This window comes from Chiloscyllium plagiosum, unplaced genomic scaffold, assembly GCF_037043375.1.
Source record: "Chiloscyllium plagiosum isolate Xiang-an unplaced genomic scaffold, Cpla_swu_hap1 HiC_scaffold_4, whole genome shotgun sequence".
Lineage (NCBI taxonomy): Eukaryota > Metazoa > Chordata > Chondrichthyes > Orectolobiformes > Hemiscylliidae > Chiloscyllium > Chiloscyllium plagiosum.
Window position 1 is genome coordinate 80,678,206 of NW_028270142.1, and position 26,652 is coordinate 80,704,857.

Consider the following 26,652-nt stretch of genomic DNA (forward strand, 5'->3'; position numbering starts at 1 on the left):
CATTCCCTTTGTGACATTCTGGTCCACTTTTCCTTTGCTCCCAAGACAACCCCACAGCCCCAAGACACCTTCCCCAGCAACCACTGAATGTGTAATACCTGCCCATTTACCTCCTTCCTCCTCAGTATCTGAGGGCCCAAACATACCTTCCAGGTGAAGCAGCACTTTACCTGCACTTCCCATAGTCTAGTCTGTTGCATTCACTGCTCACAATGTGGTCTCCTCTACATTAGGGCAACAAAGCCTAGACTGGGTGACTGCTTTGCGTTACATCTACATTCTGCCTGCAAAAAAGACCCTGAGCTTCCTGTTGCTCGCCACTTTAACACACCACCCTGTTCCCTGGCCAACATCTCTGTCTCAGGCCTACAGCAGTGTTCCAGCAAAGCTCAGTGTAAGCTGGAAAAACAACACTTTATTTACTGCTTGGGGGCACTGCAGCACTCTAGACTCAATATCGAGTTCAATAATTTTAGTACCTGAATTCCCCTTTGTCTCAGCCCCTTCCCCAGACACCAGACCTTGATATCACATAGGTAAAAACAAGGACTGCAGATGCTGGAAACAAGAGTCTAGATTAGAGTGGTGCTGGAAAAGCACAGCAGGCCAGGCAGCATCCGAGGAGCAGGAAAATCAACATTTCAGGCAAAAGCCCTTCATCAGGAATAGAGGCAGGGTGCCTGCAGAGTAGACAGATAAATGAGAGGGGGGTGGGGTGGGGAGAAAGTAGCATAGAGTACAATAGGTGAATGGGGATGGGGATGGAGGTGATAGGTCAGAGAGGAGGGTGGGGGAAGGTAGCAAAGAGTATAATGGGTGAATGGGGTTGGGGATGAAAGTGATAGGTCAGAGAGGAAGGTGGAGTGGATAGGTGAAAAGAAAGATAGGCAGATAGAACAGGTCATGAGGGCAGTGCTGAGCTGGAAGGTTGGAGCTGGGGTGAGGTGGGGGAAGGAGAAATGAGGAAACTGGTGAAATCCACATTGATGCCATGGGGTTGAAGTGTTGCGAGGTGGAAGATGAGGCGTTCTTCCTCCAGGCGTCAGGTGGTGAGGGAGTGGCGGTGGAGGAGGCCCAGGACCTGCATGTCCTCGGTAGAGTGGGATGGTGAGTTGAAATGTCGGGCCACAGGGTGGTGGGGTTGATTGGTGTGGGATTCATGGAGATGTTCCTAAAGCACTCTGCTAGGAGGCATCCAGTCTCCTCTACACTTTCCAGCACCACTTGAATCTTGTTATCACATAGTCTGCCATTGCACACTCCCTATTGTTAGCCACTAACAGTCTCCATTAACAGTCAGACTGTTATTGACTCCTTTGTCTGTCCAACTGTTTGGTCTCTCTTTGGGCTCCATCCCTATCTATTGTTTATTCCTTACCTCCTCACCCCACTCTATCTTCTGCATATAAGCCAACATTTTTCTCGCTACCACCAGTTCTGAGGAAGGATCACCTGATCCAAAATATTAACTATGATTTTTCTTCACAGATGCTGCCAGACCTGCTGAGCTTTTCCAGCAACTTCTGTTTTTGTTTCTAATTTACAGCATCCACAATTCTTTCAGTTTTTATTTTGTATCTATGTAATTCGGTCATATCCTACATTTTAATAACATAATTCAAGGAAATTAAAAGATGCATTTTTTGGTATTCATTATCGCACTATTTTAAAACATATCTTTCTCTAGTTTCTTGGTAGCCATGTGACTTTAATAGAGATTGATAACTGATAATGGTTATTTCAGTGAATAATTGAAATTTGGACAACTTAACTTCGCGTGCTCCAAACTGAATTTACTTTATAATGCAAAAGGTAAGTACTGACAGCCAAAGAAAAATCAGGACATATACCTTGACTTTATATTAGTATTGCTGTAAATGCTTCCATTAAAATTCAACGATACCATGAGGTTTATTTATTTATTTAGTGAATGCAAATTCCCAGAGCCAAATGATTGCCTTCTCATGTGTTAAGTTTAAGGTGATTAGTCACCCATTTAATGTAGGGACAAACGGGACACTCCTTAGCAATATGTTTCACCACAAATACATAGAGGGTTTGTACTGAGCCCCACAGGAGTGGAGGTTGTCTTCATAGAGACTTTGGTTAGAGACAAAAAACTGCAGATGATGGAATCCAAAGTAGACCGGCAAGAGGCTGGAAGAACACAGCAAGCCAGGCAGCTTCAGGAGGTGCAGACGTTTGGGGTGTAATCCTTCTTCAGGACTGTGGATGGGTGTAGGGGGAGCAGCAGATAAAGGGAGTGATGGGGGAAGTGTGGGAAAGTGGGGATAGGTGAAGACAGGTAGAGGGCATGACATTTTGGTCAATGGGAGCAATGAATCCTGTTGGTCTCAGGGACTGCTGGAAGGGAGGGGCAGGGGCTGGAAACAGAGTCAGGGGACAGGGAGAGAGTTATTTGAAATTGGAGAACTCAATGTTAAGCCCTCCGGCTGTAGGGTGCCCAGGCGATAAATAAGATGTTCTTCCAGTAAGAGCTGTGGTTTGTTTTGGCAATGGAGGAGGTCAAGGATGGTCATGTCGGAAAAGGAGTGGTTAGGGGAATTGAAATGGGCGGTGACTGGGAGATCCAGTCAGCCCCTGTAGATCTGACCGCGATGCTCAGCGTACCGTTCCCTAAGTTTATGATCAGTCTCCTCAATGTAAAGACCACATTAGGTGCACCCGATGCAGTAAACTAGGTTGAAAGAGAGGCAGGTGAACCTCTCTCTCACCTGGAAGGACTGTTTGGGGCCCTGAATGGATGAGAGGTGGTGGTATATCGGCAGGTTTTGCATCTTTTCTGGTTGCGGGGAAGTTACCTGAGGGTTCAGTGGCGATGTTGGCATGAACCAAGGACTGCCAGAGGGAATGGTCCTTGCAGAAGGCAGAGAGGGATGGGAAGGGGAAGATATTCTTGGTGGTGGGATCTATTTGGAGTTGGCTGAAGTGTTTGAGGACGATGCTTTGGATGCAGAGACTGGTGGTAAGTGAGGACAAGGGGGACTCTGTCTTTATTGCGTTGGGGTGAGGAATGGAGGGGTGCAGTGGAGGGCTGTCTGGGTGACAGAGGGGTAAAGCACATTGTTCAAAATAGGTGGACATCAGGGATACTCATGAGTGGAATGTCTCCTCGTCCAAGCAAATGCAGCAGAGGTGGAGGAATTGGGAGAATGTGATGGAATTCTTGCAAGACACTGGGTGGGAGGAGGTGTAGTCCAGGTAGTTATGGGAATTTGTTTGTAGTAAACATCCGTCTGGAGACTGTCACCAGAGATTGAAATGGTGAGGTCAAGAAAGGGGAGGGCTGTGTCCAAGATGGACCAAGTGAATTTGAGGGCAGGGTGGAAGTTGTGGGCGAAGTCAATGAACTGCTTCAGTTCGGTCTGGATGCAGGATGCTGCACCAATGCAGTCATCGATGTGACGGTGGAAGTATTGGGGTACATTACCTGCAGAGGGACTGTTCGATATAGCCAACAAAGAGGCAGGCGCAGCTGGGGCCCATCTGGGTACCTATGGCCACTCATAGAGACCTTTGCTAGTCCTGAATGTGTTTTGCAAGGAACATTTTAACTTGCATAGTTCAGATTCTGGATTAGTGGTGCTGGAACAGCACAGCAGTTCAGGCAGCATCCAAGGAGCAGCGAAATCAACATTTCGGGCAAAAGCCCTTCATCAGGAATAATGGCAGAGAGCCTGAAGATCTCTCCACGCTTCAGGCTCTCTGCCTTTATTCCTGATGAAGGGCTTTTGCCCGAAACGTCGATTTCACTGCTCCTTGGATGCTGCCTGAACTGCTGTGCTCTTCCAGCACCACTAATCCAGAATCTGGTTTCCAGCATCTGCAGTCATTGTTTTTACCTTGCATAGTTCAGAGCCTGCCATTAAACAGATGGAGTTTGTCTTAAGGACCTTGTAAGTGATTAAGCAGCAATGATAAATAATACTTTGTAATCTTATAATATATTTCATAAAAGTAATTTGTGGTGAAAGATCATATATATTAAGCCACTCATTCAGTGTTCAGTGCTAATTAAATATTTGTTATCATTTTGAATTCAGTAAGGAAGTTAACTATAACCTTTAACAAATTAATCTGTTAACATGTGCATCAAAATTCACAATAATTATTGAAATTTGAACTTTTTACATATCCAATGAAATAGTCTGAAACAAATATCCTATAAAGTAATTGGGTCATCTGAATCTAAAAACGAGTCTTTGTTTGCAGGTAAAGGTTTCTCCAACATATTACTTTTTTTTCTTGTTTGGAAAATGCTAATATATCATCAGAAAAGTAATGGAAATTAAATATTTGCTTTCCTTTTGCAGCGTGTCTGGTTGTCCTTTGGCTGACAAGAGCCTTAAAAGTCTTATGGCAGCCAGCTCCCAGGAACTGAAGTATGCTTTAAACTTTATTTTATATAATTCTCCAATAGCTGTCCATAGCTGTTGTTAATGTCAGGCATGAGGGACTGACAGGAGATACAGTTAACATGGGGAATGTCCCTTTTCTGTTCTTGGCATGTTAAAGACTATATTCAAAGTGTTCAGTCAGCAAGAATGTTTTGATAATAAGTCCTTCAAAAAAATCCTCTATAATAGGTTTCTCCAAAGGTGTTTTTAGTATTTGCTGAGTCAGTTCATCTCAGAAAGCAAAGCTGTGATTGGCCAGTGTTCCTGATCTATGGAGAAAAGAGATCAGTTAGGGATTACGTTCTTGGTTGTTCTCTAACAATACTTATTAATTATTGTATCAATTTGAATTGAGAGAAGATTTATTTAGATGAGAAAATGGCACTGTATAATTAAATCAAAAACCAAAATATTTTGACTTAAACTTGGAAATAGAATCAAACTCAATTGTTTTCATTGTCAAATCGCCGCTAATTATGGAGGGTCATCAATTTAGAATCTTGCTCCTTTCAAAAAAGCAATAAAATAAATAATATGCTACTTTAATCTGGAAACCTCTTTAACAATGTCAAGAGTATACTGGAAAAGCACAACAGGTCAGGCAGCAACCAAAGAGCAGGAGAGTCGACGTTTCGGACATAAGCCTTTCATCATCATGCCAGAAACATCGACTCTCCTGCTGCTCGGATGCTGCCTGACCTGCTGTGCTTTTCCAGCACCACATTCTCGACTCTGATCTCCAGCGTCTTTAGTCCTCGTTTTCTCCTACTTCTTTAACAAAACATGGTTAAAGAAATGTGCTGCCTGATGAATTGGCAGAATGTGAGGCTGTATGTGATTCCTCACATTTTACTTGCTAATATTAGCTATGGTTTTTGAGGAGCGATGGTGCAGAGTGGAAGTTAGCTGTTTCACCACAATAAAGAACACACAGGTTGAAAGGTCATTCTTTAATATCTCATAGTCCAAGGACAAAAGTAAAAATGGAAAATGTTGGAGATAAACAGCAGGTCAGACAGCATCTATGGTGAGAGAACAACAGAGTTAATGCTTCAGGTTATTCCCTTTTTGTTAGAACCTCCTTCTTTCCACTGAGGCTGACGTCTCTGCAGATGATTTATCAGATCTGTAATAGACTTAAGATTATCATAAATTTCAGCATGTATGGATCATGCAAGGCTCAAGTCTACATTCAATCCATTCAGTGGCAGTGATCGGGAGTATTCAATGTTTTTCTTGCGGACAATCTCAGGAATTAGGTTTTGTGTTATAAAGGGTTCTCATTCCCATGTAAATTGTGCCTGGATATACATTTATGTAATGTTTAAGGAATTAACTTCAAAGGAAGTATCTTTCAAATTATGTGTGTAAATATGTACGGTTTTCTCTCTAGTGCAGTCAAGTAGCAAATTCTATGTTGAATAGCTGAGCAAATAAGACTTTAAACCACAAGTATTTTCTTTGTGTTTGAGGAAGGTGCTAACCTCTGAATGTTTCCTCATATGAATTCCCACCTCCAGCTACCCCACCTTCCAAGCAACCTTTTACCTTTCATCTCCAGCGTTGGCTTAGCTGATATATAAAAACATTCAAGAAATTCTTCATTTTTATAGAAAGGCCATTCGATAGTTTTTTTTCTGGGTTGCACACAGCAGTCTCCAGTCTTGGTAGTTTGCCACTCAGCGTTAAAATATTAACTTCACAAGATAAAGCAAAGGCTCAAGTTTCTTCAAGGCAGGCAGAAACCAAGATATGAAGCACATCCTGACAATATTTTGAATGTCTATTTAGCTTTTTTTGCCAAATGGAGAGTTTAAAGTTCACATGGTTTGTAAGTAATGTATATTTATCAGTGCTGACAATTATTTACTTTGTACTTAGTAATCTTCAGGATAAGGATTTAATGGATCAGTTGCTAATCCAACAAATGAAGTAATTTTTAGTAGACAGTATAATTATGTTTCAGATATTTTTCTCTTATTATGTTAGGTGTCCAACACCTGGTTGTGATGGCTCTGGTCATGTGACTGGAAATTATGCTTCACACAGAAGGTAAGTAGAGTAACAAAGCAAAAAACACAAAGGCTATGTTAATAAAAAATCAGATATTCCATATGTGAGTTGACAATCAATTTTATCTTGCAGCCTTTCCGGATGTCCACGTGCAAAAAAAGGTGGAATTAAACTGGCATCCAGTAAGGATGATAAAGAAGACTCAGAGTTAGTCAGGTAGGAAGGCAAAAAAAAGCTCATAATTTTGAAATGTTGTTAATTGATGATGATCTTGGCGTCACCTTTTCTAAAAATTGCATCTTTGTTGAGTCTTCATTTATTTCTTGGATATAATCTACAGATGATGTTTGAGCCCATATTGCAGATAAACATCAGACACTTTTTGTATCTTTTTGCCCCATAGTGAATTAAAATTTGAAGGCACCCTGAACTTGTTAAGGTTAGAACTATTCAGGTCAGTTGTCACTGAGCAGTAATGCTCTGACTCAGAGGATTGTGGCTTCAAGATTTCTTTCAGAGATTGGAACACTGAAATCTGGGCTACACTTTACCGTGTTGCTAAGGGCCTCATAAACTCAGATACAATGTCTTTCAGATGAAATGCTAAAGGGAGGCCTTCTCTACCTGGCTGCATTGATGTAAAAGATCCTTGGCACTGTTTGAAGGATAGTATGATTTTTTTCTGTCCAATACTCACCACACACAAACATTATCTGCTCACTATTATATAGCTGTTTATGCTTCCTGCATCACAGTCACAATTACACTTCAAAAGTAGTCCAGTGACAGTAAAATGCTGTGGGATACAGAGGTTCTGAAAAGCACTATAGTCTTTCTTTATAGACTTTAAAAGTCAACATAAAATAACATTTTATATCTATAATATTTACCTTTTGCCGAGTACATAATGCATGTTTTACAGTATGATGAATCACATGTGTGAGTCACTATAAAATCATTTTTTTCAGAGTAGGATTTGTTCTGTTACTTAACATTACATTTAACATTTTTATGTGGTTTCTTTAAGATAAAAAATAAATCCACAGATACTTTACAAGAGAATACTAAACCATAAAAGAAGAGGTAGGAGGGGGGAAGTGATTGGAAGGTTAATTGATATAGTCAGTTTTAGGAAAAATTTTAAAAGCAAGCAAATTGTTTAGTGGAGGTGTTCCAAGATATAGGGCATGTATAGCTGATCAAGTGATGCATAAATAGAAAGCAGGATGTCCAAAAGCCATGAGGGATAATACAAAATGATGATGGAGCAGCTATAAGGCTTAAGGTTTACAGTTAATGTGATTAACATGGAGCAACAGCAAAGGACTTGAGACTTGATTTTTTGATGTCAGTTGGGAGAACAACAGTGAAATAATATGAGCTCCACAAATCACTGCAGGGAAAAGGAGGACTGGAACTTTTGGATTTTCATACCAGAATGGCAGACTTCCCTAGGAATTGGGGTGGCTAACCCCTGAACAAGTGCATAGGCAACTGGATATGGATGAAGATTGACCAGAAGACTGATTAATTTAAACAAAAAGAATGAAGTCAAAATACAGCCATTCTGCCCACATTCCTCCCCCCACACATACCTCCCCTTGCTCCATCTGTACCAATCCATGGTACCCATAACCCCTCCTCATATTCTCCATGTGAACATATGCATCTCCACCATGGCTGTTTATAGCCCCTGTGCCAAATTACTGCCAACCCAACTCCCTATAACCACCCTTTGCCCTTTGACCTAGTATGCCAATTAATTTAGTATCCATCATTGTCAGACCACAGGATTCCTGCAGAGATGAGGAAAACTAATGGTTTTTATTAAGTAAGTGTGCAATTATATTGAAAGTATAATACATGAAAGTATTCTCATTAAATAAAACTCAGCTGAACTCTATAAAACCCTACAAAAACAAACCTTTTTTGCTTTGACAAGATAGATCAGTCATTGTCTTATTCAGTTACAGTGCAGGCTTAAAGGGTCAATTGGCTAAAAAGTCGTGTTTAGAGTCATAGTCATAGAGATATACAGCATGGAAACAGACCCTCATCCATGCTGACCAGATATCCTAAATTAAACTACTCCTACTTGCCAACTTTTGATCCATATCCCTCCAAATCCTTCCTATTCATATACCCATCCAGGTGCCTGTTAAATGTTGTAATTGTACCAGCCTCCACCACTTTCTCTTCCAGCTCATTCCATACATGCACCACCCTCTGTGTGAAAAAGTTGCCCCTCAGATCCCTTTTAAATCTTTCCCCTTTCACCTTATATCTATGGTCTCTAATTTTGGACTCACCCACCCTGGGAAAAAAAAAGCCTTGTCCATTGACCCCATCCATGCCCCTCATGATTTTATAAACTTCTATAAGGTCACCCCTCTGTCTCCGATACTCCAGGGAAAATAGCCCCAGCCTATTCAGCCTCGCCCTATTGCTCAAACCCTTCAATCCTGGCAACATCCTTGTAAATCTTCTGACCTCTCCGCCCCCACCCCAGTCTGACCTATCACCCTCACCTTGACCTCTTCCCACCTATCACATTTCCGACGCCCCCTCCCCCAAGTCCCTCCTCCCTACCTTTTATCTTAGCCTGCTGGACAAACTTTCCTCATTCCTGAAGAAGGGCTTATGCCCGAAACGTCGATTCTCCTGTTCCCTGGATGCTGCCTGACCTGCTGCGCTTTTCCAGCAACACATTTTCAGCTCTGATCTCCAGCATCTGCAGACCTCACTTTCTCCTCAACCTACTATGAAGAACTTTGCTGAATCACAGAATCCCTACAGACTCTTCAGCCCAACAAGTCTACACTGACTCTCTGAAGAGCATTCCACCCACACCCATTCCCCTATTACTCTACACCTGGGGTCAGGGAGTCCAGAACTAGAGGCTATAGGTTTAGGGTGAGAGGGGCAGACGGTGGTACGTGTATGGAATGAGCTGCCAGAGGATATAGTGGAGGCTGGTACAATTGCAACATTTAAGAGGCATTTGGATGGGTATATGAATAGGAAGGGTTTGGAGTGATATGGGCCGGGTTCTGGCAGGTTGGACTAGATTGGGTTAGGATATCTGGTCAGCATGGACGGTTTGGACTGAAGGGTCTGTTTCCATGCTGTACATCTCTATTTACTCCTGACCAATCCACCTAACCTGCACATCTTTGGATTGTGTGAGGAAACCGAGTTGAAACCCACGCAAACAGGGGAGAATGTACAAACTGCACACAGACAGTCGCCCAAAGATGGAATGCTTTACTGATGTCCATATAGATCATGTCCACTGCTCTGCCCTCTTCATTGCTTCTTCAAAAAACTCAATCAAGTTCGTGAGACACAATTTACCACGCACAAAGCCATGTTGAATATCCGTAATCAGTCCTTGCCTTTCCAAATACAGGGGGAACCTTGATTATCCAAATGAGATGGGCAGGCACTATTTCGTTCGGATAATCGATTATTCGGTTAATCAATTAAATACCTTTCCTCTGGGGTGCGGAGTTTTTAAAGTCTGCTCCCCATTCAGGTGACTGCAGCAGCACAGTGCACAAGCCCTCGCACCCAAAACAGCCTCCCCGTCCCCAGCAAAAAGTGCGTGAGATCCCACCCCCAACACTGCCCCCAAACCGGTTCAACACTGCCCACCGCCCCCAGCACAAAGCGTGCAAGACCCCGCTCCCAACACCACCCTCCACCCTCAAACCTGTCCAACACCGTCCCCGCCAATCCACACCCCCCCCCTGCAACTTCTGGAGTAGCTGGACTGGACACCAACAGCAAGACTGCTGCTGCTGCTGCCTTTGTGGGGTAAGTCTCCAAATAGCATACACACAAACCTCACACACACAACTTTTTACTGCAACATTTTGACAGGTTCCACCTCTGCCCTGTACAGGATAATGTTGGTCAGATTATCTGGGGAGAGGGGAGGGGGGTTTAGGGTACACCCCTCTGTATGACTCCAGGGAAAGTGTGGGGACAGAGAGAGGTTGGGAAGTCAGTCATTTGGAGACGGTGCCTGTTTAATCACTGTAAACAAAAGATGCGATCACTGTTGGAAACACATCTTTGATGCAATGTTTCTATCGGGACCTCGAGATCTCCTTCAGATAATCCGATTTTCGGATAATTGGTATTCAGACAATCTAGGTTCCTCTGTACATGTAAATCCTGTCCCTCAGGATTCCCTCCAAAACCTTGCCCTCCACCGATGTCAGGCTCACCAGTCAACAGTTCCCTGTTTTTCCTTACCACCTTTCTTAAATAGTGGCACCTCGTTAGCCAACCTCCAGTCTTCTGGCAGCTCACCTGTGGCCATTGATGATACAAATATCTCAGCAAGGAGCCCAGCAATCACTTCCCTAGCTTCCCACAGAGTTCTAAGGTACACCTGATCAGGTCCTGGGGATTTATCCACTTTATACATTTTAAAACCTCCAGCACGTCCTCCTCTGTAATATGGACATTTTTCAAGATGTCCTATGACAGGCTTAATAGATCTTTTTGACAGCTTGATAGCTCTCAAACAGATTGAGTGTTCTTTGGCAATTTGGCAGCTGAACAATTAAAATTAGTGTATGCAATTTTTTAGGCACATTCTTGTCTATCACTAAGCATTCAACTCAACCACAGGGCACTTGGTACCCACTAAACACACCTAATCCCCTCAGAGCTACTGTAGGACCATATCTAAAGAGTTTTCTCATTTCTAAAAAGGGGAACACTAGGTATCCAAATAATTCCACAAAGTTCAAGTCTGCTCTTAGTGGATCTAGTGTGCAAACACCAGGTCCCACACAACAGGGATGCCAAAGTTCCACATCATTTGAGGTAGATGATGATTTAAATGGCAAGCTGTCTCTACTAAACTTTCAGAGGCAGTATTTGGCCAGATTCCACTCTTTCCCATATCAAACTGGATCAAATTGTTTGTGAACGGGATTTCTCAACTTTGAAAATTTCTGCCATTTTTGTTGGAATGAAGAGGAAGTCTTGTGAACGAAATCGGGGCTTCTATGTCTATGGTGAAATGATAGCCAATGCATTTGAGCAAAATTTCAGCCAGATCGAATTTGCAGTCTGAAGCTCAACTCTGTGTCCAAAAATACATCAGCACTCTTCCTGGCAGTTGAACATTTCATGGGGAAGGAGTGTGGAGTCAGTAGAAAAATGCAGAGTTTTGAGAAGCAAAGAATAACAGTCTTTTTTCTATCTGTTCATGGGATACGGGTGTTGTTGCCTGGGCCAAAATTTATTACCTATCCCATATTAGCCAAACTGTGGTAAGAGTCAAACACATGCTGTGGATCTAGAGTCAATTGTAGGCCTCATAAAGGTGGTTTATTTTCTTCACTAAAGTACATCAATGATCCAAGCTTTTAGATGAAACATGTGTATATTCCAGGAATTTTTTTGAAGTTGAATTCAAATTTAATTATTTGCTGGTGTGGGATTTGAACTCTTGCCCCCAACATATGAACCTAGGGGTTATGCATTTCTCATCCAGAATTTTCCCTTATTGCACTGCCTCCCCTTGGAATAAGTTGTGACTCATCCATGATATTATGGCTGGCAGCTGACCAAATAGCATGGAGATAGTAATGGGGTTAAGAGGGATGGTGAGTTGGAAGAGCTCCGTGCTATCACCATGGATATGAAAATTGATATTCTGCTTGTAGATTATGCCATTAACTGCTGCGTGTTAGAAAAAGATAGTTTGAAATTTGGCCCAAATATCCTGTGATCAGATGAAACCATTTTCCAACTGTATCTTAAAGAAAACATTAGGCTGAATTTTATCAAAAAACAACTAAGTATCAGTTTAGGAGAGTTTCATGAAACATTTCCCTCCATGAGTCCTAATGAATTCTTACTCAATTATACACCAACCCCTTTGTTATGTAAGAACCAGGCTTCTATGGTGTCACACTTGCTGTAATATGTGCTTACCTGTAGCAGAAGTACTTATCTTCATCAGAACCTTCCAGGATTTCCAGTATCAATGCCATATTTAAAGCCCAGCTATGTGCCAGATCAATTGTTGCCAATATTGCCCTGCAGCATGCACATTGTGGGAGGGGAATTAAAATGAGCTCTTTCTATGGGTACATAAGTGACATAGATGACACCACATTGCCAATGCAAGCTCACATAACTACAGAGGACAGCTCTAACCAAGTCCATGATACCATGGCTGACTCAATCTAACAGGACGGTTAGGGAAATAATAGGAGACAACAGTGATAAGGTATTCTACAGCTAGGAGAGTGGGCAATAGCAAATATAAGTCCAGATTGCTAAGTTGTTTCCTAGATGCCAGGGTCAGTATATCACACAGCAGCTATATAGCACTTTGTGAAAGAGTAATGAACAGCCAGAAATAATCACCATTTGATACAAAAGAGAGAGTTAGAAAGAAGGATGAGATTCTGCAGGAACCTTTCAGAATGCCTGGAAGACCAGCAAGCAGCCCCTGAAATGTAGGAATCTCCAGATTATTTTCAGGCCAAATTGTAGTGTGTACAGTGGTTGGAGGATACAGCAGATAAGTGCATGACAAGAGAGATGCTGCAGAAAAGAGTACTTTCTGAGACATTTGGACTAGTCCTGGGAATGTGGAATCTTGACAGATGCTATGTGAAGAGAGTCAGTAACAACTTTCCTCAGTTTGATGGTGCCATTGGGTGTGTTTTCTTCCCTGGTAACAACAAACTTACAAATTACACAATTAGTTCCAGAATTATGCCCTTCACCTCCAACCATAAATCCCCTATCAGATTGGCCCTCCTTATTATTTGTTCATGAGATGTTGGCATCTCTGACTGGACAGAAAGGTTGATTGAGGATATTATATTTTAAATTGAATTGAATTGAATAGAATTGAATTTCTAGTCTCGTGTACTGAAGAACAGTGAAAAGCTTTGTCTTGCAAGCAATACAGGCAGATCACATAGTTAACTAGCACGGATAAGTAAATAATAGGTAAACAGCGGTAAAAACAAAAACACAGGTACAGGCGAATGTTAAGAGTTTGTGATTCCATTCCGTATTCTAACAACAGTCAGGTAGAAACTATTTCAAAACCGGCTGGTGCATGTGTTCAGGCTTCTGTACATTCTCCCCGATGGTAGAGGTTGTACAAAAATATTGCCAGGGTGGGATGGATCTTTAGAATGTTGGCAGCTTTTCCTTGACAGCGGGTCAGGTAGATGGATCCTATAGATGGGAGGTTGGCCTTAGTGATTGTCCAGGCCGAGTTCATCACTCTCTGTAACTGTCTCCGATCTTGAGTGGTAGAGTTGCCATGCCAGGTAGTGATACATCCAGACAGAATGCTCTCGATGGCGCACCTATAAATGTTGGCAAGGGTATTCGCCATTGTGACAAATTTCCTCAGCTACCTGAGGAAGAAGAGACGTTATTGGACCTTTGTAACCAGTGCGTCCACATGAAGAGTCCAAGAAAACTTGTTGTGGATGACCATTCCCAGGAACTTGACATTCTCTAAATAGAGTCATAGAGTCATAGAGATACACAGCACAGAAACAGATCCTTCGGTCCAACCTGTCCATTCTAACCAGATATCCCAACCCAATCTAGTCCCATCTGCAAGCACCCGGCCCATATCCCTCCAAACCCTTCCTATTCATATACCCATTCAAATGCCTTTTAAATATTGCAATTGTACAAGCCTCCACCACTTCCTCTGTCAGCTCATTCCATACGTGTACCACTCTCTGAATGAAAAAGTTGCCCCTTTATATCTTTCCCCTCTCACATTAAACCTATGTCCTCTAGTTCTGGATTCCCCCACCCTCAGGAAAATACTTTGTCGATTTACCCTATCCATGCCCCTCATGATTTTATAAACCTCTATAAGGTCATCCCTCAGCTTCCGATGCTCCAGGGAAAATAGCCCCAGCCTGTTCAGCCTTTCCCTATAGCTCAAATCCTCCAACCCTGGCAACATCGTTTCTGAACTCTTTCAAGTTTCACAACATCTTTCCGATAGAAGGAGACCAGAATTGCACACAATATTCCAACAGTGGCCTATCCAACATACTGTACAGCCGCAACATGATCTCCCAACTCCTGTACTCAATACTCTGACCAATAAAGGAAAACATACCAAATGCCTTCTTCACTATCCTATCTACGTGAGACTCCACTTTCATGGTGCTATGAACCTTCACTCTAAGGTCTCTTTGTTCAGCAACACTCCCTGGAACCTTAGCATTAAGTATATATGTCATGCTAAGAATGCTTTCCCAAAATGCAGCATCTCATATTTATCTGAATTAAACTCCATCTGCCACTTCTCAGCCCATTGGCCCATCTGATCAAGTTCCTGTTTTAATCTGAGGTAACCTTCTTTGCTGTCCACTACACCTCTAATTTTGGTGTTATCGGCAAACTTACTAAATATACGTCCTATGCTCACGTCCAAATCATTTATATAAATGATGAGAGGTAATGGACCCAGCACTGAACCTTGTGGCACACCACCGGTCACATGTCTCCAGTCTGAAAAACAACCCTCCACTGCCACCCTCTGCCTTCTACCTTTGAGCCAGTTCTGTATCCAAACAGCAAGTTCTCCCTGTATTCCATAAGATATAACCTTGCTCACCAGTCTCAATGGGGAACCTTGTCAAACGCCTTACTAAAGTCCATATAGATCACATCTACCACTCTGCCGTCATCAATTCTCTTTGTTACTTCTTCAAAAAACTCAATCAAGTTTGTGAGACATGATTTCCCATGCACAAAGCCATGTTGACTATCCCTAATCAGTCCTTGCCTTCCAAATACATCTACATCCTGTACCTCAGGATTCCCTCCAACAACTTGCCCACCACCAACGTCAGGCTTACTGGTCATTAGTTCCCTGGCTTGACCTTACCGCCCTTCTTAAACAGTGGCACCACGTTAGCCAACCTCCAGTCTTCTGGCACCTCCCTTGTAACTATCGATGATACAAATACCTCAGCAAGAGGCCCAGCAATCACTGCCCTAGCTTCCCACAGAGTTCTCAGATACATCTGATCAGGTCCTGGGGATTTATCCACTTTTATGCATTTCAAGACATCCAGCACTTCCTCCTATGTAATATGGACATTTTTCAAGATGCCACCATCTATTTCCCTACAGTCTATATCTTCCATGTCCTTTTCCACAGTAAATACTGATGCAAAATACTCACTTAATATCTGCCCCATCTCCTGTGGCTCCACACAAAGTCCGCCTTGCTGAGGGGTCATATTTTCTCCCTAGTTACCCTTTTGTTCTTAATGTATTTGTAAAAACCATTTGGATTCTCCTTAACTCTATTTGCCAAAGCTATCTCAAAGGTAGAAGACAGAGAGTGGTGGTGAAGGGTTGTTTTTCAGACTGGAAGCCTGTGACCAGTGGAGTGCCACAAGGATCGGTGCTGGGTCCACTACGTTTTGTCATTTACATAAATGATTTGGATGTGAGCATAAGATATACAGTTAGTAAATTTGCAGATGACACCAAAATTGGAGGTGTAGTGGACAGCGAAGAGGGTTACCTCAGATTACAACAGGATCTTGACCAGATGGGCCAATGGGCTGAGAAGTGGCAGATGGAGTTTAATTCAGATAAACGTGAAGTCCTGCATTTTGGGAAAGCAAATCTTAGCAGGACTTATACAATTAATAGTAAGGTCCTAGGGAGTGTTGCTGAACAATGAGACCTGGGAGTGCAGGTTCATAGCTCCTTGAAAGTGGAGTCACAGGTAGATAGGATAGTGAAGAAGGCGTTTGGTATGCTTTCTTTTATTGGTCAGAATATTGAGTACAGGAGTTGGGAGGTCATGTTGCGGCTGTACAGGACATTGGTTAGGCCACTGTTGGAATATTGTGTGCAATTCTGGTCACCTTCCTATCGGAAAGATGTTGTGAAACTTGAAAGGGTTCAGAAAAGATTTACAAGGCTGTTGCCAGGGTTGGAGGATTTGAGCCACAGGGAGAGGCTGAACAGGCTGGGGCTGTTTTTCCTAGAGTGTCGGAGGCTGAGGGGTGATCGTATAGAGGTTTACAAAATTATGAGGGGCATGGATAGGGTAAATAGGCAAAGTCTTTTCCCTGGGGGCAGGGAGTCCAGAACTAGAGGGCATAGGTTTAGGGTGAGAGGGGAAAGATATAAAAGAGACCTAAGTGGCAACGTTTTCACACAGAAGGTGGTGTGTGTATGGAATAAGCTGCCAGACGAAGTGGTGGAGGCTGGTACAAATGCAACATTTAAGAGGCATTTGGATGGGTATATGAATAGGAAGGGTTTGGTGGGATATGGGCCGGGTGATTGCAGGTGGGACTAGATTGGGTTGGGATATCTGGTCAGCATGGACGGTTTGGACTGATGCATTTGTTTCCATACTGTACATCTCTATGATTCCATGACTCTATCTCATGTCCCCTTTTTGCCCTCCTAATTTCCCTCTTAAGTATACTCCTACTGCCTTTATATTCTTCTAAGGATTCACTCGATCTATCTTGTCTATACCTGACGTATGCTTCCTTCTTTTTCTTAATCAAACCCTCAATTTCTTTAGTCATCTAGCATTCCCTCTACCTACCCACCTTTCCTTTCCCCCTAACAGGAAAATACTTTCTCTGGAGTCTCATTATCTAATTTCTGAAGGCTTCCCATTTTCCAGCCACCCCTTTACCTGCGAACATCTTCTTTCCAATCAGCTTTTGAAAGTTCTTGCTTGATACCATCAAAATTGGCCTTCCTCCAATTTAAAACTTCAACTTTTAGATCTAGTCTATCCTTTTCCAACACTATTTTAAAACTACTGGCATTGTGGTCACAAGCTCCAAAGTGCTCCCTCACTGACACCTCAGTCACCTGCCCTGCCTTATTTTTCAAGAGTAGGTCAAGTTTTGCATCTTCTCTAGTAGATGCATCCACATACTGAATCAGAAAATTTTCTTGTGCACATTTACACTTCCAGTCATGTTTGGAAAGTTAAAAACCATTACCACCCTAATATTCTTACAGCTAACCAAGATCTCCTTACAGATTTGCTTCTCAACTTCTTGCTGACTATTGGGGGATCTATAACACAATCCCAATAAGGTGATCATCCCTTTCTTATTTCTCAGTTCCACCCAAATAACTTCCCTGGATTTTCTGGGAATATCCTCCCTCAGTACAGCTGTATTGCTATCCCTTATCAAAAGTGCCACTCCCCCTCCTCTCTTGCCTCCCTTTCTGTCCTTCCTGTAGCATTTGCATCCTGGAACATTAAGCTGCCAGTCCTGTCCATCCCTGAGCTAATTGTTATGATATCTGAGTCCCATGTTCCTAACCATGCCCTGAGTTCATCTGCCTTCCCTGTTAAGCCTCTTGCATTGAAATATTCCAGTTTAATTTATCTCCCCTACCTTGTTCTCTGCTTTTGGTAGTACATGTGCTGTACATGGAATTTCAAAACAGATTTGATAAAATATCAAACAGTAAACTTGTCAGGAATATTAAATCCCATCATTTAAAAAAGACAGTGGCAACATTAAGATGAAGGAAGACATACGAAAAGTTTTGCAGCGGCTGCTATTATGTTTATTGCTTTCCTTAAAAATGATCCATACCTGGGAAATTTCAGTTTTGAATCAAAGAATCCTACATTGTGAATACAGGCCATTTGGCCCATCATGTCCACACAGATATTCTGAAGATCACCCTACCCAGAGCCACCCCCTCACCCTAGAATAGAATGGAATTAAATTGCCTTTATTGTCACATATATTCAATGAGTATAGTGTAAAGTTTATATGTCACCAATTACACTCCCAAGTTAGATACAAAAGCACCTCGCACAGCTTCTTTAGTTGCAAGATTATAGACAATACAAAATTAAAATGTCTAGCATTACAGAATAAAGGTTCAGGACAATAGACCACACTGGCTTCCAGTCCATACCGGGCCCTGGCTCCAGACTGCACCAATGACACGTCGCGCTAGGAGGTCACCATTTCACACCAGGAGGCTGATGTGGGAGGCTTCTGTGCTGGGCCGAGAGGTCACGCCACCACATCTGAAGGCCTCTATGGGAGGAGGCCACTGCAGGAGGCTGGAGGTTTATCACGCCATGCTGGGAGGCCACTGCGCCAGGTTGAGATGTTGCCACGTCATGCTGGGAGGCGACTGCAGGGCATCTGGAGGTCACCATTCCACCAGTGGGAGGCCGCTTTGGTCACCATGCTATGCTGGGAGGCTGCTACAGGACACCAGGAGGTCACCATTCTGACATTGGGAGACCGCTGTGGGTCGCCATGCCATACTGGGAGGCTGCTACAGAGGGCTGCTGCACCAGGCCAGGATTTGTTACTCGTGGAGACCAGAAATTGTCACCAGAGGCTGGAGATAAACAGAAAAAAAAGGAGAAGAAGAGAAAAGCACTAGGAGAAAAAAAAATGAGAAGAAAAGAAGAAGAAGAATGGGCAGAGGGGATGAAGTCCGGCTGGAGAGTCCTACTCCACCGCCACTTGGCAACTGATCTGTAACTTTTTATGTCCCATGGCTAAACCACCTAACCTGCACATTCTTGGATACTATGGGCCATTTAGCATGGCCAGCTGACCTAACATCTTTGCACAGTGGGAGGAGACCCAGAGAGAATATACAAACTCCACACAGAGACAGTTGCCTGAGGCTGGAATCACACACAGGTCACTGGTGCTGTGAGACAGCAGTGCTAACCACTGAGCCACTGTTTGCAAAGGAATAAAACGTAGAATTAATGAGAACTGTGAGCAAAATAGTGATAAACATCAAAAGGACATATGTGGGCTGCTGGATTAAGTCCACACATGGTAAATGAAATCTTTTGCTGAGAATTGTTAATTGATACATTTAGCTCAAAAGAATTAGGAGAGGCAATTGAAAAAATAAAGGGTGCAGTTTTGAAAGCTGCGCAGGAACAAAGAAACCTTGAGATTGCTATGTAGATAGGTTGAGAAAATGATTTTAAAAAAAGAAAATGTTGACTTCTTACACATTGACAGAGTAAAACAAGAAGGAAGTTATGATGAACCATTGGTTGTGTCTCAATTTGAACATGTGGTATAATTCTGGACATCACACTTAAGGAAGGGTGGAAGACTTTAAAAAGAGTGTAGATATAGGAATTATTTCCAAGAATGAGAGACACCAGATGCAATAAATAGATTAGAAAGTCTAGAATTGTTTTCCTTACAGAAGAAAGGTGATTTGGAAATGCTGTTCCAAAATCATGAGTAGTTTACTTAAAATAGATAGAGACAAATTATTGCAATTGTTGAAAGGGCGAAGAATCAAAGGATGATAATATAATGATGATATAATAACAGTGGAACCAATGAGATGATGGACCTGGAATAGAAAGCATACCAAATGGTGACACTGTGAATTGTTGTAAAAACCCATCTGGTCCACTCATGCCATTTTAGGGAAAGAAATCTGCTGCTTTGGCTTCCATGTCAATCCAGACCACAATCCAGATCTACAGCAATGTGGTTGACTCTTGACATTCCTCTGTGCAATTAAGGTTGGGTAACAAATGCTGGCCTAGCCAGCAAAGCCCTCATCCCATGAATGAATTCTTTAAAAAATAAAGTAAATGGCAAAAGAATCAATGGCAGGATGAAGATTTCCTTTTTTACGCGGTGAGTGGTTTGGTTCTGGATTGAACTAGCTACAATTGTGGTGGTTGTAGATTATGGCTTTCAAAGAGCAACTAGTTAAGCACCAGAAATGTACAATTTTCAGGGTTATGGTAATAGGACTGGGATATTGGAGTAGCTGTAATGCCATTGTAGAGTGCTGGCATGAGTATCTTGAACCTATCACCCTTCTTTAGTGCTGCAGCCATCTTATGGTTCTTTGATTGTATGATGACACAATTTTCTGCATGGCATTAAACAATAATCCATAGACAAGGTGGTTTACAGCACATTTTTACTGTTTTTTTAAGGTGCCCAGTGATAGGTTGTGATGGGCAAGGTCACATATCTGGGAAATACTCGTCACATCGCAGTGCATCAGGTTGCCCCTTAGCTGCAAAGAGACAAAAGGAAGTTTCTCTGAATGGGTCCCAATTCCCTTGGAAATCTGGCAAAGCAGAAGTTACATCCTGCCCTACACCAGGCTGTGATGGATCTGGTCACATTAATGGCAGCTTTGTCACTCACAGAAGGTCAGTATGGAAACAGTCCTTTTTGTTAGGTCTGTAATGAAAATGCATGTATTTTGTAACCACATTTGTAATGAGTAACCTGTTCTGCATTGTACTTCATATCTCAATGCAGATTAATTTCTTCCATTTTTATTGACTTGTATAATTTTTTAACTTGGAAAATCCTAGTACTGTACATTTACAAATTAAAATTATTTAAGAAATTTGTTATATTTGTTTCATATTTACTACTGAGTTAGAATGTGAAAAAGTTGAAAGATGATATAAGAGACAAAGAGCCATTGTTATGATATGGGATAGGAAATTAGATTAGATTAGATTAGATTACAGTGTGGAAACAGGCCTTTCGGCCCAACAAGTCCACATCGACCCACCGAAGCGAAACATACCCATACCCCTACATTTACCCCTTACCTAACACTACGGGCAATTTAGTATGGCCAATTCACCTGACCCTGCACATCTTTGGACTGTGGGAGGAAACCGGAGCACCCGGAGGAAACCCACACAGACACGGGGAGAACGTGCAAACTCCACACAGTCAGTCACCTGAGGCGGGAATTGAACCCGGCTTCTGGCACTGTGAGGCAGCAGTGCTAACCACTGTGCCACTGTGCTGCCCAAAATGTTTTCTGACTGCAAACACTTCAAACACTCAGACAAAATATTTTTATGTACTTTTGAAACCAATGCAATAACTCAAATGTGTTTTCTGGAAAATGTAGCCCCCCTTCAGATAAGTTTAACATGGATAGTCACCTACTTTTGGAGCTTTTCAAGTTGGCTGCAGGATGATGGATTATATTGTTACGATTTAAGCACTTACTGGATATAATATAACAACTAGAGGAAATGAAATTAATCAGAAGGATAATTAATTGGTAGTACTGTGGTATACAGGAGTGATGCCCCTGCGAGTGTTTCATTTTAACTTTGAACCCCATGAATACTTACGTCATCACATAAACAAGAAAACCTTCCTTCAACCTCCCTCAACTGATAAATCAATACTCCTCCGTGTTGAACATTACTTGAAAGCAGCGCTGACTAGCAAGCAATGTCAATCACCAACAATACCTTGTTAGAAACTCAAATGATAGATTTGGCCAATTTGTGAAGAGCAAAGCTGCAAGTCTAGACTTGTGGCAGATAATGAGAGAATATTTATGTTGGAAATTACTAAGATAAAAGATAGATTCTGTGGATGCTGGTGATCTGAAGTAATAACAGAAGTTGCTAGAGAAACTAAGCAGATATGGCGACATTTGTGGATAGAATCAGAGTTAACATTTCAAGTCCAATGACTCTTGGAGCTGAAGTTAAATGGAAGAGTGACAGAGTTTGTGCTATTGAAAATTAGAGAGGGACAAGTGAAACAGAAGATCAGGTCATGGAAAGATTAAGGAGTATCCTAGGCCCAAACATCTTCAGCTGCTTCACCAATGAGCTTCTTTGCCTCATAAGGTCATGTTCACTGATGATTACACAATGTTATTACCATCTATAACTCTCAGATATTGAATTAATCCATGTCCAAATGCAACAAAACTAGGAAAATATCCAGCTTGGGTTGACAAGTGTCAAGTGACATTCACCCAATCAAATGCCAAGCAATGAACATCTCCAGCAAAAGAGGAGCTAACCATCGCCCCTTGGCATTACATGTTATTACAATTGCTGAATTCCCCTTTATCAACCTCCTGGGTTACCATTGACTACAAACTGTACTGGACTAGCCACATAACTACTCTGGGTACAAGAGCAAGACAGATGCTACGAATCCTACAGTACACTACCTACAAGGCACAAATCAGAAGTGTAATAGAATACTACCCACTTGTCTGGATGAGTGCAGCTTCAATTACATTTAATATAGTGTGCTGTTTTGGTCTCCTTTTCTGAGGAAGGATGCTCTTGGTCTCGAGGGAGTGCAGCGAAGGTTTACCAGGCGGATTCCAGGGATGATGGGACTGATGTATGAGGAGAGATTGTCCAGCATAGGATTGTTTTTGCTGGAATGCAGATGAATGGAGGGGGTGGGGGGTGAGATCTCATCGGCACTTATAAAATTCTAACAGGACTAGGTAGGGTACATGCAGGTAGGATGTTCCTGATGGTGGGTATGTCCAGAACCAGGGGTCACAATCTGAGGATTCAGTAAGACAGAGAAAAGGAAACATTTCTTCACCCAAAGAGCAGTGATCCTGTGGAATTCATTACCACAGGAAGTGGTTGATGCTAAAACATTGAATGTATTCAAGAGGTGACTAGATATAGTACTTGGGGCAAATGGGATCAAACGTCGTGGGGAGAAAGCAGGATTAGGCTATTGAGTTGGACAATCAGCCATGATTCGCGTGATGAATGGCTGAAGGGCTGAATGGCTTCCTCCTGTTGCTATCTTCTTTGTTTCCAAATTAACATCCTAGACACCAGCTGGCTTGATAGGCACCACTTCAACAAACATTCCCTTCCTCCACCCCAAATGTTTGGTGGCAGTAGTAGGTACCATTTACAAGATGCATTGCAGAAATCCACCAAACCTTCTTACACATCATTTTCCAAATCTATGACCCCTACTGTCTAGAAAGACAAGGTTATCAGATACATGGGAAAACTGCCACCTGCAAGTTTCCCTCCAAGACACTAACCACACAGACATGGAAAGATATCATTATTCCTTCACTGTTGCTGGGCCAAAATCCTGGAATTCCCAAACAAAAATTGTAAGATTGTGGATGCTGTAAATCAGAAACAAAAATGGAGATTGCTGGTAAAGCTCAGCAGGTCTGTCAGGAGAAATCAGAGTTAACATTTTGGATTGAGTGACCCTTCCTCAGAACTTCCCCAGCAGTTCTGAGGAAGGGTCACTTGACCTGAAACTTAACTCTGATTTTTCTCCACAGATGCTACCAAATCTGCTGAACTTTTCCAGCAATCTCTATTTTTGTTCCTGGAAGTTCCTCCCTAATGGCATTGTGTTATTATTACAACACATGGACTGCAGTGGTCCAAGAAGGCAGCTCACCACCATTTTCTCAAAGGCGACTAGGTATGAGCAATAAATGCTAGCCAAACAATCAAACTCACCTGCTCTGAATGAGTAAAATATAAGGGAAATTAAAGATCAAATGTGTCAAAAAACATAAGGCAAAGGCAGTGGTAGGTAGTTGTTGAGAAAACAAGAAGGGTTTGTTTCTGCACAGTGGGGATAACAATATCAAAATGGAGGACAGAGTTCATGATCTGAGGTTGTTGAACTCAAGGTATTTTTAATAGATGTTTTTATTGAAAAAGAAGATTTTTCATATTTTTTTTACAACATTACAAAAATAATACAAACTAGTGTATTCCACTTTACAATATAATAACAACACCAACATAAGATTTTTAAAAAACTAGCTACTAATCTATTCTACAAACAACCAAAACATAAAATAGGATATCATACATTACTAACAATAAACAAACAGGTAAGTAAATAACTAAATACATACTCAAGTCATAACAAAATCCGTATTTATAAGGGATTCCTCCTCCTGAGGGCGCCCCGAACCAGCCTGAACCATTACCACAGCTAAGCAAAGGCCCTGGACAATATGGCTGAAATATCTGTGTCAGTATAGTTCAAAAAGGGCTGCCATGGTCTTTAAAATAATTCCATTTTTTGGTGCACCATATTCGTAAGGAAGTCAAGGGGGATTTGATCCATGACTATCCTCTGCCAGTTTGAAAGTCCTGGAGGACCTTCGTATACCCAATTCACTAAAATATTTTTCCTCGCACAAAAAGAAAAGATAGTGAATAATTGAGAAGAATATACTTGATGTTCTGTTTTGAAGTTAATTGCCTTTCCGATGGTTACAGTATGTGTGAGTGGGTTTTGATTTGAGTGTCTGTGCAGGGCTCATACTGTCTGTACTGGATAGCCTGATGTGTAAACGTTAGTTAATATTGAATGTCCTCTCAGAGGTGTTTATTGGAAATCCAGGCTTTCCAATAAACCTGGATTTATTGGAACTGAGATGGCTGAACAATAGTTCCAGACAGCCATCTCAGCTCTGTGAGTTGTGTTTGTGTATTCTCCACAGAACTCATTCCAGCTTCCATTTACCTTTTAAAAGATTTGAAAAGTCCAGGGTTTTGTCCAGTATTTCAGATTTATTTATTCATTTGTCAGATGTGGGTATCTGTGGTTGCCAGCATTTATTGTCTATTCCTAGTTGCCCTTAAGAAGGTGGTGGTGAGCTGCCTTTTTGAACAGCTGCAGTCCACCTGCTGTGGGTTAACCCAAAATGCCATAAGGGAGGGAAATCCAGATTTTTGCTTGATCCTACATATCCCTCATTTGATACTCTATGCCCTAGGGTATCACTCTGGGTGAGCAAAAAATCATCACGACCCATAAACTAACTCCCCAAATGATCTTAAACCCAACACATACATATCCTCCCTTGAGACACAATATATTGTCTCTTGAAAGGAAAACAAAGGGCAGGATGAATGAAAATCACAACATACAGGTGTACAGTAAACAGTGGACATACATAAACCTTAAATACATTTTGTATTTACATAGGAAAACAATGTACATCCCCACCAAAGGTCCCTCCAGGAAGACAATATTCATACATTACACCAACAGCCCATGTATATTCTCTGGTGTTGGGATCACGTCAGATGGCCTCCTTCTTCAAAGACTGCAATTTTGCCTCCCTTGTGGTTGATGATGCCCTTCAGTGCATCTCGTCTACATCCCGCACCTCCGCCCTCGAATCCCACCCTTCTAACCGCAACAAGGACAGAACCCCCCCAGTCCTCACCTTCCACCTTATCAACCTCTATGTATACATAGTATCATCCTCTGCTATTATTTCCACCACCTACAAACAGACCCCACCACCAGAGATATATTTCCCTCCCCACCCCTATCCACCTTCTGTAAAGACCTTTCCCTCCGCAACTACCCGGTCAGGCCCACGACCCCTAACAACCCACCGTCCCCTCCCGACACCTTCCCCTGCCATCATAGGAATTGGAAAACCTACATCCACACCGCTGCCCTCACCTCTGTCCAAGGCCCCAAAGAAGCCTTCCACATCCACCAAAGTTTCACCTGCACTTCCACACATATCATTTACTGTATATTTTGCTCCCAATGCTGTCTCCTCTATAGTGGGGAGACAGGATGTCTACTCGCAGAGCCCTTAAGTGAACATCTCCGGGACACCCACACCAATCAACCCCACCATCCCATGTCCGAACACTTTAACTCCCCCTCCCACTCTGCCGAGGACATGCAGGTCCTGGGCCTCCGCCATTGCCACTCCCTTACCACCCAATGCCTGGAGGAAGAACGCCTCATCTTCCACCTCGGAACCCTTCAACCCCATGGCATCAATGTGGACTTCAGCAGTTTCCTCAATTCCCCTCCCCCCACCTTACCCTAGTTCCAACCTTCCAGCACCGTCCTCATGACCTGTCTATCTTCCTTCGCACTTATCCTCTCCACCCTCCCCTCCAACCAATCACCTTTACCCCCACCTCCATCCACCTATTGCACTCTCAGCTTCCTTCTCCCAAGCCCTACCCCCTCCCATTTATCTCTCCACCCTCAAGGCTCCCAGCCTCATTCCTGATGAAGGGTTTTTGCCCAAAATGTCGATTTTCCTGCTCCTCGGATGCTGCCTGACCTGCTGTGCTTTTTGAGCACCATACTCTTGGCTTTAATCTCCAGCATCTGCAGTACTCACTTTCACCTCGAGACCACACCCTCCAACTGATCCCACTTGGGTTAGTGTCCCCTCATGTGTTTGGTGTATGTGTCTGCTTGGTTTGTGTTTCCTGAATTCTCGCTGCTGGAACCTTTGGAAGGTTGGAGTAGGGTTTGTGCAGTCACCCTGTCTCCCTTGGGCACCATTCGGGTAAGTGAACTTCAGTTTAAGTTTTAGTGTAATGGAGGCCATGGAATAATGACCCCTCCTCCAACCTCATAGAGTACCAAAACCATTT

General features: G+C 42.5%; 1 protein-coding gene across 2 annotated transcripts in view; it reads left to right on the forward strand.

Annotated features, from left to right (window-relative positions):
* st18 (ST18 C2H2C-type zinc finger transcription factor) overlaps nt 1-26,652 on the forward strand; it is a 429,006-nt gene that overhangs the window by 373,553 nt on the left and 28,801 nt on the right. For both annotated transcript variants that reach the window (XM_043688314.2, XM_087986407.1), the window contains exons 17-20: nt 4,335-4,403; nt 6,408-6,470; nt 6,564-6,647; nt 20,419-20,640. In XM_043688314.2, coding sequence (XP_043544249.2) covers nt 4,335-4,403; nt 6,408-6,470; nt 6,564-6,647; nt 20,419-20,640 — 438 coding nt within the window. The remainder of the gene's footprint in view (nt 1-4,334; nt 4,404-6,407; nt 6,471-6,563; nt 6,648-20,418; nt 20,641-26,652) is intronic.